The sequence below is a fragment of the Stegastes partitus genome, unplaced genomic scaffold, assembly GCF_000690725.1.
Source record: "Stegastes partitus isolate 25-593 unplaced genomic scaffold, Stegastes_partitus-1.0.2 Scaffold728, whole genome shotgun sequence".
In the NCBI taxonomy this organism is placed as follows: Eukaryota; Metazoa; Chordata; class Actinopteri; family Pomacentridae; genus Stegastes; species Stegastes partitus.
The window spans coordinates 95,437-110,674 of NW_007578459.1; the positions used below are offsets into that span (position 1 = coordinate 95,437).

Here is a 15,238-nt window from a genome sequence, read left to right on the forward strand (position 1 = left end):
TCTAACTGTGCTGCAGGTCAACATGGCAGCTCTTTGTTTGGGGAAGTCATTGACAGTGAAGCAGCCGGATGTAGGAATTCCTCAAACAAAACAACAGATGGCATCATCCTGAGGAGTCGCCTGCTTCCACCCAGCAGCTGCACTATCCTCGTTTAACCCGGCGGGCCTCGGCTCGGGATCCATTCAGGTTTCTGCACAACGGCTCTGGGTTTGGAGGGCGGGGAGGCAACGGACCTGCCGCTGTGTTCTATATAAAGGCGGGAGGCTGATGCTAAACATCCTGGCATCACTTCAAAGCTGCTGATGAAAAGCACATGACTAAAGTCCTAACAAAGCCTTTTCACATCGAGTCCCTGAGACGTACAGATGGTCTGAGAGAGTGGAGAGTGGCTCCTTGCTGTAACTGAACCTCTCACCCTCTCAGCAGAGGCTTTCCGTCGGTGGGGGTGTTTTTTTTTTTGTTTTTTTCTCAGCAGAGGAGGGTGATGCTGTTCGTCGCTCTCTGGGAATGTATTGACTGAGGATCCAACTCTCAGGCTTCCAGCTGGACGCTGCTCTGCTCACGGCGTGGGGTTTAAACCAGGACGCTAACACACCTGACGGCTGAGGTAGGACACACCTGCGTTTACCAACAACTAGACTCACCTCCGTGGCTTTGACGGGCAGCTTTTAGCCCCAGATGAGCTGCTTTGGACAGCTGAAGGTGAAAGTCTGAAAGGTGGAGCTGCATGATGAAGGCTGCAGGTTGGAGCCTGGAAATCTCACCAGCAGATCTTTAATTAACTTTTGAGTGAGTTTGATTTGCAGCACATTTGGATCAATTTACAGCCTGAATGTGAAGCTCAGGTTTTAAAGACTAAAGGGGAGATGAAGCCTGATGGTTGGTTCTACTTGCCTCCAGTCTTTGTTTGCTGATCTGGTCTGACAAAAAGTGCAGTAATTACAAACACGAGCAATCAAGAAATCGACCGAATCACCTCAAATTATTTCAATTTAAGGCGGAAACTAACAATTGTTTTCTCTCTCGACTGCTTTCTGGATTGATTAATGAGTTATTTGGTCTCTAAAATGTCAGAAAATTGTGAAAAATGGTGATCAGGTGTCTTGTTTTGTCCAAAGATGTTCAGTTTACTGTCACAGAGGAAGAAAGAAACCAGAAATAATCACATTTAAGAAGCTGCAATCACAGAATTTAGGCTTTTTTTTGCATTAAGATATCACTCAAACCAGTTATTCAGGCTGTTTTTGAGTCGTTTTAAGCAGGTTTCTCTTTTTCTGTACACATTTAAAGTAGTTTTAGAAACTTTTGAGGAACTCTTTACGGGTTCTATGTCATTTTGGACAAGTGGTGTAAAGTAACGATAAGTCCAAGATGACAAACGTCTTGTTTTGTCTGAAGATGTTCAGTTTACGGTCAAAGAGGAGGAAAAAAAAAACCTTTGCGGAGACGCAATTACTGTATTTAGAGTATTTTTCTTGAAATATTGCTCCAACAGATTAGAACTGAGTTTCTGGCTGGTGGTGGAACAACCAAAAAAATCCGCTCTAATTGGCTTTAAGACACTGTGATGGACATTTTCAGCTTCCTGTGACATTCCAGAGAAAAAATTACAAAATTAATCAACAGATGAATCACTAATTAAAAAATTATTAGTTTTTTCCCCCAAGACCGCCATGAATGTGGATTTAATGGTAGTTTTTCTTGAAATCATCAATCACACGACAAAGGAACCAGAGCGAAAGTCCAGCTGGAGGTGGACTGGACTGTAACGAAGGATCACATTCAATTTTTTGGATTATTTCTAAAAAAAAAAACATGTTCTTAGAGAGAAGTGTTCACTCTGTTGAACTACACACTGAACATCGATCTGATGTAAAATGTGCTGGAGGCGACCAAATCGGAGCTAAAAATCAGGATTAACACACAACATTCTCTGTCTGGCTTTAAATTGGAACTTCTTCAAACGGAGATCAGTTTGATGAACTTATTTTCTAGATTAATTGATTAGTTGTTGATTTTAAAGGTGCTACAAAATGGTGAAAAATGTCCATCAGCGTTTATTCAAGATGGCAAATTTCTTAAAAAGTTACTCAAACTGATTAATTGATTATCAAAATAGTTGGCGATTAATTGAACAAACACAACTAATTAATGACTCGTGGCATCTTTACAGATTAATCATTTTGTAGATTGATGGACAACAAGTCTGCAAAATTGTGATAATAAGTTAGACGAGTCGAGTCATTTTGACGATGCAATAGTTAGTTTTTCTTTTGGTTTTAAAGAAAAATGACCAAACGTTAGCTTGTTCAAGTGTGAGGATTCAGTTCATCTCTTTGCTGTTCATCGTATTAAATGAATATTTCTGGAGTTCGTGGAGATGTTTATTTACTGTATTGTGGATATTTTCACCATTTTTTCTACTTAATTATCTGAAAACATAATCAGCAAATTCATCCCTAGTGAAAATAATCCTTAGCTACGCTGTCGAGACATGTTTTCAGATCATTTATCCAACACTATCTTCTCAAGTGTGAATGTTTTTAAATCAAAGTAAATTTAATATCACTGGATTTTACTGTTCAGTTCATAGATGAAGAAAGAAACCAGAAAATATTCACATCTAAGAAGCTGCAATCATACAAGTTTGACTTCTTTTTGTTGTTAAAAATTACTCAGATTGATTATCGACCATCAGAACAGTTGATTGGTTTGATAGTTGACAACTAATTAAATAGCTGATTAATCATTGTGGCTCTGTTTTAAATGAAAAGCAGATGGATTTAAAACTTCTATAGAAATCGATAAGCTGGTCGACGGAAAGTCATCCTTCCAAAAGTTGGATGAATGATGATGTGTTCGTTGTCTAACGTCTGCTCTGAAACAACAAGATGCCAAATGTGTTCTGGTTCCAGCTCCTCCAGCAACGAGGTCTTTATTCTCTTTATATCACCGTAAACTGAATCTGTTGGTTTTGGCCTGATGGTGAAACACAGCGAGACGACTGAAGAGGTCATTATGAGCTCAGACTAACTGGGATGGAAACTTTCCACCATCTTAATGACTAAACAAATGGTCGTAAAAACAACAGAGATTATCTGATACTGTAAATAATTAGCTGTGAGATTACAGACGAGTCCTGAAGCAGGCAGCAGACAGCGCAGACGAACAGAGGCTGGTGACGTGACGCCAGTTTGGATGTTTTATGAAGTGCAGACCTCTTCACAAGTATAATAATCTGCAACAGTCTGACTGGACTGAAGTGAAACTCGTTGCTTTTTAAGTGAAAAAAAAACAAACACTCAACATGATGTCCAACTAGCTGCCAAGCTGCAAATCACGCATCAATAAAAGCGTGTTTTTGTGAGCTAATTGTGCACATGAGGGATACAAAGGCAGCAGAGGAGGGGTCTGCACTGGTGGTATTTGCTGTCGAAGCAGGATGCTCTGCGACCACCACATATTTGTGGGCGGACTTCATGTTCGACTGAGGGGCTCAGAGTTCCATCAAGATTAGCAGAAGCACGCAACCAGACGGTCGTAGCGTCTCTCTCTCCGCTGGCCTCAGAAATGTAACAGAGGAACACATATAAATCATTTCGTGAATCACCACAGATGGTGAATAGGTGAGCGCTGCAGAAACATTTATGTTGGCTGCAGGAACTCATTTCCAACGGAGGTTTTCAGCGCTTCATGGAAACTCTGCTCGAAAAAAAGAGCAGCACTTTCTGAAAATGATCCATCCAGGAACTCTGCATGCCCTTTGTCCATGTACTGTTTTAGCAATACGTTCTGAAATCAGTCTGTAAAAGTGAAACTCGAGCGTTGGGAGGGTCCTGAGGTGAACTCAGCACTTCTGAGTAAAGTGGTTAATAGTTTTATGTAACTCCCACAATCTGAAGTGGCGGTTGCTATAAAGTCGACTGCAGCACTCCAAGAAAACCAGCAACAGGAGTAAATACCACACTGGCACCATGATTAGTAACCTCATCTCACCACGGTGTGTAACCAGTGGGACCACGTGGGACCAGTGGTGGTTGAAGTCTCTCTTCATGACTTCAAACTTACTTATAAAGAAGCATAAAGCAAGAAGATTTATGCAAACCTACAATATCCAGCAGAAATGAGAACATTCCTGTGCAACAACACTTAAAAGTCACATCTCATCCTTCAATAACTGCGTTGTTTCTAAATTGAACAGCAGAGTATTTTCTCTAATGAATAATTAAAACCAAAATAAAAGCTATATTGTAAATTTAGACCCCAAAGAAGAAACTCAACCCAACCAAAGCAAATCTAGCTGTGATCACTGACACACAAGTTAGCAAAACTGTGACGATGGAAACTAAACTTAGTACACCTGATGTTTAATCAGACTAACTGCATGAACATGGTTCTAAAATGAGAACTTTCTCAGGTTTGGACCTATGAGCTGTGTCTATGTCTGCATCATGGCTCCACACTGAAAATACTTGACAGAGGAACTGAAAAATCTGACTGAAAGACGTCACAAAGATGGGAAACAATTCAGGAAGATCAACTAAACATCAGTGAAGCCCAGTGTGAGCAGCAACCAGGAGGTCTAGAAGGAGCCATAGTAGCACTGATCAGGGCTGCAGTGGTCCTCCTCCTACAATGACTCCACAGACAGTGAACTACTTTCCCTATGTAGCTGTAAAAACCAACGGCAGCTGTAAAATTGTAAAATTACAGAATGACTTTAGCTGTATGGTTAAAATGGATTAGCAGTTTCCAAGAACTGTACACATGGAACTTAAATGCAAACTTAAGGATTTTCTGGTGCAACTCCATCCCGTTTTCCAAACTTTTCACTTCATGACGGGTGTCTACTCTGAAACCCACAGAGTAAACACTTATTTTCTGACAGCTACATTTTTAAAAGTAACAGTATCAATTAAATAAAGAGTCAACAACTGTTTTTTTCCCTGTGTGTAGCAGAACTGAGCTTTGTCTTCTTTGTAGTGGTGCTAATTCTGATGTTTATCTTGTGACACCGTGATGAGTCAGTCCAGCCCCAACATTAAAACATACATTAAAACAGCATTAAAACAAAGCAGATGTTCATGTGAAGCTGCGTTTAATTGGCACTGTGAGATTGTACTTGTACACAATGAACGATAATTACACAATAAAACTGGTTCCTAGAAACTGAGCCAGACCTGAGTGCCAAGTCTGGCTAGATCCAAATTACAGTTTATGCAGCATACCATTACCACTGCAGTGTGAATACCATGACAGTTAGTCATACATGAGGGACAAAGAGCTGAAATAAATCACTCAGTTCCGAACTTGTGTTCTGTTGATGTTGGAATAAAACTTCAGGAAAAAAACAGTGCTTGATGAGAATATTTTCTCATCATCATAACTACAATTGTAATGGTAAGCGTATTCGTCCAGAAACGTTTGGTTTAGGACATTGTGTTCGGTGTATGATGTTGGGTTTGACGTTGGGTTTGGTATACGATGTTGGGTTTGATGTCGGGTTTGGCACACCGTGTTGGGTTTGACGTTGGGTTTGGCACGCTGTGTTGGGTTTGGCGTACGATGTTGAGTTTGACGTTGGGTTTGGCACACGGTGTTGGGTTTGACATTGGGTTCGGTCCACAACATTGAGTATGGTATGCAACGTGACATACGGTGTGAGACAATGGGCTTCTCGCCTCAAGTCTTTGTATGGGACAATGTTGGCTTCAACATCGGGTTTAGTACGCAATGTTGGGTTTGAAGTCGGGTTCAGTGTATGATGTTGGATTTGACGTTGAGTTCTGTACGCGATGTTTGGTTTGACATTGGATTTGTGTACGATATTGGGCTTGACGTTGGGTTCGACACGCGGTGTTGGGTTTGACGGGTTCGGTCCACAACATTCAGTTTGGTATGCGACGTGACATACGGTATGGGTTCCACATGTGATGTTGGCTTCAACATTGGGTTCAGTATGCAATGTTGGGTTTGAAGTTGGGTTTGGTGTACGATGTTGGGCTTGATGTTGGGTTTGGTCCACAACAATTAGTTTGGTATGTGATATGACATACGGAATGCGACATTGGGTTCCACATTGGGTTCAGTACGCAGTGTTTGGTTTGAAGTTGGGTTCGGCATCAATGTTGAGTTTGACGTGTGACATTGTGATTGGTATGCACCATTGCGTTCGGCATGCAACACTGAGTTCAGTATGCAATGTTGGGTTCAGCATGCATGGCTGGACTCTGTATGCGATGCTGGGTGGGTGAGAGACTTCTATTCAGTGCGCCCTGAGATCTGGACAAGTCTGCTTTTGGCTAGCGTGAGTTCTACCATAATACAGCCAAATGCCCAATAAAGCTGTTCTTGTTTGCATATTTTTCTGTTTCTGTTGTCAGACAGCAGAACAAGTATGAATTAGTGACTGCAACTCATTCAGACGACATGTTAACCAACAGTCACTTCAAGTTGTTGATCTGCAGTTGAAATATTGATTTTATAACATCAGCTGACAAACTCACCAAACACATGAATTAAAGACGTTGGCTGAGCTGAGAATTCAGCTGTATTTACAGAGAAGTTAAAGCTGCAGCCAAAGTCAGAATCGTCACGCAATGAGAAGAAAAGGAGTTGATTTAGCTGCTATGTGCTGTAAAACATCCACCGTGTCCATGTTGACCTTTGCTTAATTTACAGATTTCCACTTTGTTAAGGGCTTCCACTGGAACTTCTGACGTCTACATTTTGTTATGTTTCTGCATTATATAATGGTATACAGTTGGTCATAATAAAACAAACTGAAATCAATTGATTAATTTGCTTTTTTGGAGGAAAATGAATCATTTAGATTAATCGCTAAAATATCTGACAGAAAAATCAATAGAAAAATGGTCATTAGTGGCAGCCTAGTCATTAACAAATCTAATAAAGATGATTCAAACAAGATGGTTGTGTTCTCAGCGTTACTTTCTGGAGTACTAAAGCTGAAGTTGCAATGCTGGCTTCAATTTTTAATTTTTATTTATTTTACACTTGAGAACAGATAAGTGTGTTTATTTTTTATTATCTACAGTTTGCCAGCATTTGAGCTCCTTAGCTGTCACAGTGGAAAGTATGGACCATGAGACTCAGAACAAATGCATTTCATTGGTTTCTTTGCTGTTCTGAAACATATCAAACCATGACTTTAAAACCAAGTTCTGGACCATTACAGGTAACTTCTCCGTCTTCATCCACAGCTCTGCCTGGCTGCTGTTCAACTAACCAGAGTTCTAACTAAACCATGAGGGTCTTCATCCTGCTTTGCCTGCTGGCGCTGGGCAACGCCAAACCCTACCAGCCAATCAACGTCATGGACTTCATGAAAAGCTATGACATCATGATGGCAGACGATGACGACGACGACGACGATGACGACGACGACGATGATTATGACGATGACGATGACTGTCCAGCTAACTGTCGCTGTTCACCCAGAGTGGTGCAGTGCTCCGACCAGGGTGAGAACAGCCTGAACACATCTGGATCGACATGATGTTATTGTAACAGAAACACATCTGGATCCGCATCATGTTGCTGTAACACGCAAACACATCTGGATCCAAATCATGTTACTGCAACAGAAACACATCTGGATCCATACCATGTTGCTGTAACAGAAACACATCTGGATTCACATGATGTTACTGTAACACGCAAACACATCTGGATCAAGATGATGTTACTCTTTACATTTAGTCTGCAACTTGTTGTTTTACAGATTTGTTACACCCAAAATACTGCTTTCTGTCTAAGTACTTAGAGCTTCAAAAGTTAATTCTACTGAAAATACAGTTTGTTTGTTTTTTTGTCAAAGTACTGACAGTTTTAAAGGCTTATTCTACCTAAAATACGACTTCCTGTTCATGTACTTTATCTACAAATTATGGTTTACAAAGTTTCTTTCACCAAAAATACTACATTGTCTAAGTACTTACAGTCCTAAAGGGTTATTCCACCCAAAATACGGCTTTCTGTCTTAGTTTTAAAAGTTTATTCATCCTAAAATACTACTTTCGTTCAAAGGACTTGTAGTTTTAAATGTTTATTCCACCCAAGACACCAGTTTCTGTTGAAGTATTTATGGTTTTAAATGTTTATTCCACCCAAGACACCAGTTTCTGTTGAAGTATTTATGGTTTTAAAATTTTATTCAAACCAAAATACTACTTTCTGTTCAAGTACTTAAAATTTTTAAGGTTTATTTCACTAAAACAGCATTTTCTCTCCATCAACTTATGTTATACATATATAGTATATACAGTATAGGTAGTTGTTAGTTTAATAGGCTGTGCCCTTCGTTATCCAGTCAGGTAGGTGGTGCTGTCACAAAAAACAAGAGCCCTTTGCTGCAGATATACGCTACTTAAGCCATGTTCAAAACTCTACAGCAAGTTCATCATAAAAGATCAACAGCATACGTAGGTCCTGTGTTATTCTGTTTTCCTTCTTGTCAATAAATCCCGTAATCCTTTGACGAAAACCAACCGCGTCTCAGTCTGACTCTGAATACCTTCAGACTTCCGTCCTCTGTTTGTAGCACTCATCCCTAATACCACCGGCTCCTACTGTCGCTGTAAATCTTTCATAACAGCTCATAAATAAGCAGTTGACATTTCCTAAAGAAGCTTGATAATTTCCTACAACAGCTCGGTACTATTTTTTAGCAGATGTTATTTAAACAACAGCACACTGTATTTATAGAGGTATTTTCAGTGGCAGATTTATCGCTATTTGGTGCATCATCCTGAATAATCCTGGCAGGGAGGCTCACCTCCATCCTGTTGATTTCTAGCAACAGGATTTCTAGTAGCAGGAAGGCGCATGTGAGACCGAGTCAAAATAAACTACCATCACTGCCAGAACACACAGCAGAGGAGTACGATGGACTGAAAACACAGTTAGTACAATCAGCTCAGTGTTGGTTTGGGTCTGCACTTTGTATTTCTTGGAAAGAAGAAAAATAGAGCATTACTTGATAAATGTCACTCAGCACACGGCGAGCTGGACCGAAACAAATCATGCAAATGATCTCATGTTCAAGTAGACAGCTAAACTGATAATATGAACGTGAGGAACGACCAGAATTTGGTGTTGTGCATCAAAGAGAATCTTCTACGTTATGGGGATAATGCAGCTTAGCGGGGTTTTCACACCAAGCAAAGGTTCTGCAGCCAAAGTTCTACAGAAATGAAACCTGAACTGAAACATGTTGAATCCAAAATCATTCATGGACAGGATCTGATCTAATTTGACTGAGAATAATAGAGGAGAACGTTCTGTGTATCTCTGAATTGATGCTCAAGTTTTTCAACACAGCAAAACCCAGTCAGGAAACTGATGCTGCTCTGGTATAATCTGAAGAATACTAGTTGACCTTTCATAAGCTCTTGTGTGTTTGCCTTGAAAGTTGTCCACAGAAGGCGTCATTTCAACACTTCTAACACATTCACTGTCTGTAAGCAGCCATGTCATGAATAGTGTCTTGATGTCTTCCAAGAGACAATGAGTTGCATTGCCGCTCCTCATTTGTGTAAAGTTGAGATCTCAACTACTGTAATAAGATAAGGCAACACCTCTGGAAACGTCCAATGTCATCTACTGTGACGCTGCCTCGTCGCACGCCCATCAAGAATCCAATGTTGGGAACCACTGCAGTCATTGAGCTTTGATTTTATTCAGCAACTGTTTGTGTTTCTGCCAACAGGTCTGATTTCGATTCCTGAGAAGATTCCTGAAGATACTGTGATGATGGATCTCCAAAACAACGACATCACTGAAATCAAGGAGGACGACTTTAAAGGCCTCAACAAGCTTTACGTAAGAGAGACTTAATGAAGAGGGAAGGTCACTGACGACCAGTCAGTAAATTATTCATTACTAATCGATTCAATGAAGATAAAGATATATGAACTTTTTCTCTACATGTGTATAAAATGTGTTGTAGTTCTGCCATAGTACATGTTTATTCCACCAGGTGGAGCCTCTAACTGTTTAATGAGGTGGAGTTACTGGTGTGTTTGCTGACCGTCTGTAAGTACGTTTTGGTACTTTGGGGCCAGTTTTGAGTAATTTTAAACAATTATTTCTTATTTACAACAAGTACTTGCCAGTTTGGATGAGTTTCGGGGTTCTGGACAGTTTGTTGTCAAGTTTTGTTACTTTGGACAAATTCGAAATCATCATCTGTACAACGTGCAATGCTACTTGCTGCTAAGACACTTTGTGCAGATCTTTTCTATATTTCGTCACATCTAAATTCGCCTTCATCTATTCACCTATACAGTCTAACATGTGCCCCAGTGGCTGCCTACATCTTTACCAACATCTCACTGCTCAGTGTTTGACTGTAGCATTTAAGTTCCTCCATATTGTTTTCAATTCTGTTAAAAAATACATTTCTGAACCGTTCAGGCTCATAAAACATGAACTGCGATTCCTATGTAAATGCCATCACCTCTATACCTCATGTTACTCGAGCCATGACCCTTTTAGGGATAAAAATCAACATCTCCAACAGAAAAAACAATTTCCAAGTACAGCGAGAAAAAAGATTTGGTTCAGAGCCTTAGAATGAGTCACATTCACCCTCGAGATACGAGCGAAGGACCATCTTGAAGCTGTTAGGGTTGTGAGATAAGAAGAAAAGGCTCGCTGATACTGATCCAACCGCAGCCTGAGGCCTTACAATACGACGCGTCCTCCTTGTAAACCTCCCAGCTGAGGAGCAGCTTTGTCTTTGATCCAGCGGCCTTGTTTTCAGCAGGGAATAAACCACATCAAGGCCTGAAACTCTGCGTTGCATCACAACAAACAGTGGGAACAATCAGCAGACCACAGTGTTGAGTTAAAGCAGCGGTTTGTCATCGAGTGTATAAAAGCTGGTTGACCTGAACCTGAACACAGTTGAACTGCGTTCAAATGTTTCTACGCATTGATTCCAACTTTAATCAAATCCTGATTATGATTCACGTCACATCTCAGTGCAATAGCGGAACAAAAATAAAGCAACCGACGTCCAAAGCAAGAAAACTGCCAGATTTCAAGCAGATTTCTTTCTTTATAAACATTCTTCATGATGACAAGGTGTTTAGTGGAAAGATTCTCGCCAAGCGCAGGTTTAAGTTCATTCTTCACCTCAGAAGGAGTCGTTTAATAAAGAAGATATCCAACTAAAAATCGTCTTTATTGTTTATTTTACGTGTGTCAGATGTTCTAACACAGCAAATGCTCTGTCATACTAACTGACAGACTTTCCATTCCCTAAACTGACCGTAGAAAATGCAGTTTGGATAAACTAACTTTGGTTTTGGTTCTGTCTTCCCACATCAGGGCCTGTTTCTGATCAACAACAAGATCTCAAAGATTCACCCGAAGGCCTTCAGAAACATGGACCATCTCAAACTGCTGTATCTCTCCTACAACCTGCTGACTGAGATCCCAGCCAACCTGCCGCCCAACGTCATCGAGCTGCGATTCCACGAAAACAAGATCAACAGAATCCAGAAGGACGCGTTTAAAGGCTTGAGGAAGCTCCATGTGCTGGGTGAGACCAGACGCCTGCTCCCTGATTAGCTACGATAGCTTTCACAAGGCGGCTTGTCGAGCAAAAGTCTGCAGGTTTTTATTTAACCCAAAAGCTAATTACATTAATTAAGAATACTTTATACAGAGACACATGATTAATAAAGGGCTCCACTGAAGTGTTTAGATTAAATAAAGACTCAAACCCCTAAAATCAAAAAGGTTGGTCGTCAATAATGCTGATCGATAAACTGTAGTTTCATTACAATAAGAACATACGCAATAAACACATAACAAAGGACTTTCTTCAATGCAGTAAGAAACCTCAATTTGGTTAACATGTGATCTGTCAGGATTTAATCACCACCTATTTTGGTAATTAATCCTTTTGAAATATTCATTGGGTTTTCTGTGATTGTTGCTTCCTAAATGTGAACAGCTTCTGGTCTCTTTGCGACTGAAATCCGTATTTTAGCTTCAGACCGCAGCCTGGAAATGATGTTGGTTTAAACCAAAGTTTCCACAGACCTGTGAGCAGACCATCAGAGCTAATGTTAGCTACATTAGCATCACAACAAGCTAACACTAAGGATTCCCTTATTCTTATAGGGACATGACCATCAATAGCAAAAGTAATCCACTGGGTGTTCAGGTCCTCAGATGCTGGGAGTGCATGAAGACTCTCGTGTTCACTCTTACACCTGACAGCAGAACATTTGGCGAGTTTTGCTTGTAGCTGAGATATTGTTAGCTGAAGCAGCTGAAGAAAGTAAATAAACCTGATGGACTGTGAGGCAGCTGCCCATTCCGATTGGTTCACCTGGAAGCTGGACCGGTTCTGGTTCCTTAGTTTCTACGTAGAACCTGGACTGGTTGTAAAGCTGAGAGGAGATCTGGTTGAGGAATGCCACAAGTGAAGGTCTTTATATTCTTACGTTTTACTTTACAAATCTTTAGGACAAACAGATTTTTACCACATAGGACCTATAAAAGGTTTGTGTTGTTACAAAGCCCAAACTGTGTTTTCGTTTTCATTTATAATTAGTCTGTTGATTTTTGATTTCAAATAAACCATTAACTGTTAGTGGATCAATGCTTCATAAAGTTCCAGACAAATCTCGTGTTTTGTCCACAGATATTCAGTTTACCGTCATATAGGAGGAAAGAAACCAGAAAATATTTACATTTAAAAAGCTGCAGTCTGAGAGTTTTTACCTTTTTCTCTCTAAACTGATTAACTGATTGTCAAAACAGTTGGCGATTAATTTATTGGTTGACAACTAATCGACTATTCGTTGCAGCTCTAATCTCGTGTCGACGACATCAGCGAAAATATGGTTCCTAATTAATCAGCGTTGTAAGTAAACTCTGTTGATTTAGGAGAGATCATGTAGTTTTTGGATTATTGTTCACAGTGTTCCTCTCATTAACAGAAGAATGTTGCAGCGAATTCAGACGACAGATGGGAAACAAACACGCAGCAGAACATCTGGACGGAAACACGTTATTAATGTTAACATTTACAAACTGAACCGGAGATCTTATTTCAGCCAAGATTGGCCTTTTCATCAACAGATCACTTTAATGACTGTTTTCAAGGCTTCGCAGAGCGTGAAGGTTTCTTGACGAATTATATTTGTGGTTAATGTAAACAAAGCTGCGCAGGTTCGTCGGAGCGACCGAGCAGAATGTCATCACACCAGATGTGATGTGATTCACCTGATGTATGCTCGCTATCCTGACGCTGAACCTCTAACGATTAAACCAGATGTTTTGTGCCGGTCCCAACAGAGCTGGGCGCCAACCCTCTGGCCAACAGCGGGATCGAGCTCGGGGCTTTTAATGGTTTGTCGACGCTGTATATCGGCATCGCAGAGGCCAAACTCACCGCCGTGCCAAAAGGTAGGACATCAGTCTGCTGCTTCAGACAGACCAATGGAAAACTTTCATTTCCCACCTACAGCCTGACCACACTGTGCAACTTATTCAATCATTTTAAACCACAATTAAAAGAAACGTAAAAGAAGCCACTTGCAGGGGTTTTATCTAATGTGTGTTGTGTCTCCCAGACCTGCCGTCCTCCATCAAAGACCTGAGCCTCGACTACAACAAGATCGCCAAGGTGGAAATAGAAGACTTCATCAGATATAAAAACCTGCAGAGGTGAAAATCAGCCACAATAAAACCAAACATCTTCCAAAGAAATTCCTAAATACGGCACATTTTTGTTCAAGCTGTTGGTCAAATGAGCCTGATCGTTGTTCAAACACTCCAAGAAGAACTAATCTGAAAGGTTAGGTGGTTAAATTAACATTGAAGCCTCCAAACTCCAGACAGTTTCTGGGTGTTTTTCCTCAATTGTATCAGAAAACCTCACTAGATTTAAGTTTAAATGCATGATATTTAATTGAAATCAACATATTCTACAGGTCTTGCCAAAAATATACCGTTTACTACCAACATATCCTGCTGAAGAAACAAACTACAAGTTCTCTGCTCCTCGACACGACCCTGAAGTCATCAATGACTCAAGTGAACTGCAGGCAGTGTTTCCAAGTAGAATATCTACAGCATGTGGAGCATTTTTCATAGTGTTGGTAGCACTTGTGGACACTTGGAACAAAAATGCTGCACACGTTGACGTCAGGTTTCTTGCCAAACTTTCTAAAATTAATAGGGTGGCTGTGGCTCAGGTGGTAGAGCGGTTGTCCTCGAATCGCAAGGAACACAAAGTTGCTCCCAATGGTAGCTCTGTCGCCATTGGTGTATGAATGGGTGAATGGGAAAACATTGTAAAGCACTTTGGATAAAAGTTTTATGAAAGTGCAGACCATTTACCATTTAATATTTAATATTTAGAGACATTAATTTTTTCCCTTTTTTTCTGTCATTCTAACTGCGTCATTCTGCACACAAGACATCTCTGAGTTTTCTCTACCTGGTTGTTCTGTTTCCATGCAGGTTCATGACTTTTTATTGCAGTGACAGTGAGAAGAAATGTGTGAGAACACCCAGAAACTACCTGGAGTTCAGAGGATCAATACAGCTTGTTCATATAAACACTGAATATAACGTGTCCTTTTACATAAACTTAAACATATTGCTGCCTTTTGGACCATTTTCACACACCAGCAGTGAAACCTTTAACTGCGGTTTTCCTTTCTCTCAGACTCGGACTCAGCTTCAACCAGGTCAAGTACGTAGAAAACGGCAGCCTGGCCAGCACCCCGAGCGTTCGTGAGATCCACCTGGACAACAACCGGCTGAGGAAGGTTCCTCCGGGCCTGAACTCTCTGCGCTACCTCCAGGTGAAGCTCAGACTCTGACAAACCTGGTGTGGATCAGGTCACAGTGACATCACAGCATTTACAGAGTCGACACATGGCTCAGATTTACCACCGCAGCCTGCATCACCGTCACACTGTACTCCATCTACCCCTCACAGAACATCCAGGTTTTCACTTATAGGAGAAACTCACTAAAAACTACTGATGCAAATTTTGAACAATTTTCGTAACCCATAACCAGCACTTATCACTCAATAATCAATTAAGTGTTAATGGGTATTAAAGCAAACATTTTTTTCTTTAAAACACATGATATAATCTAATATTAACAGTAAGATTTGTATGATTTGAATCCAAGTTACTAGTTTTATAACAGTATTTGACTTTTGTTTTAAGATTTTTT

At 40.4% G+C, this 15,238-nt stretch overlaps 2 protein-coding genes across 3 annotated transcripts in view; one reads left to right on the plus strand and one right to left on the minus strand.

Moving 5' to 3' along the window:
* Window positions 1-15,238, minus strand: part of cenpp (centromere protein P) — a 137,343-nt gene that overhangs the window by 52,922 nt on the left and 69,183 nt on the right. The gene's annotated exons all lie outside the window — the stretch shown is intronic.
* The window catches only part of aspn (asporin (LRR class 1)), a 16,307-nt gene continuing 1,551 nt past the window's right edge, over window positions 483-15,238 (plus strand). The window contains exons 1-7 of the mRNA XM_008291264.1: window positions 483-608; window positions 7,225-7,485; window positions 9,732-9,844; window positions 11,357-11,570; window positions 13,340-13,450; window positions 13,618-13,711; window positions 14,718-14,856. Of these exons, the coding sequence (XP_008289486.1) occupies window positions 7,269-7,485; window positions 9,732-9,844; window positions 11,357-11,570; window positions 13,340-13,450; window positions 13,618-13,711; window positions 14,718-14,856 (888 nt within the window). The 5' untranslated portion in view covers window positions 483-608; window positions 7,225-7,268. The remainder of the gene's footprint in view (window positions 609-7,224; window positions 7,486-9,731; window positions 9,845-11,356; window positions 11,571-13,339; window positions 13,451-13,617; window positions 13,712-14,717; window positions 14,857-15,238) is intronic.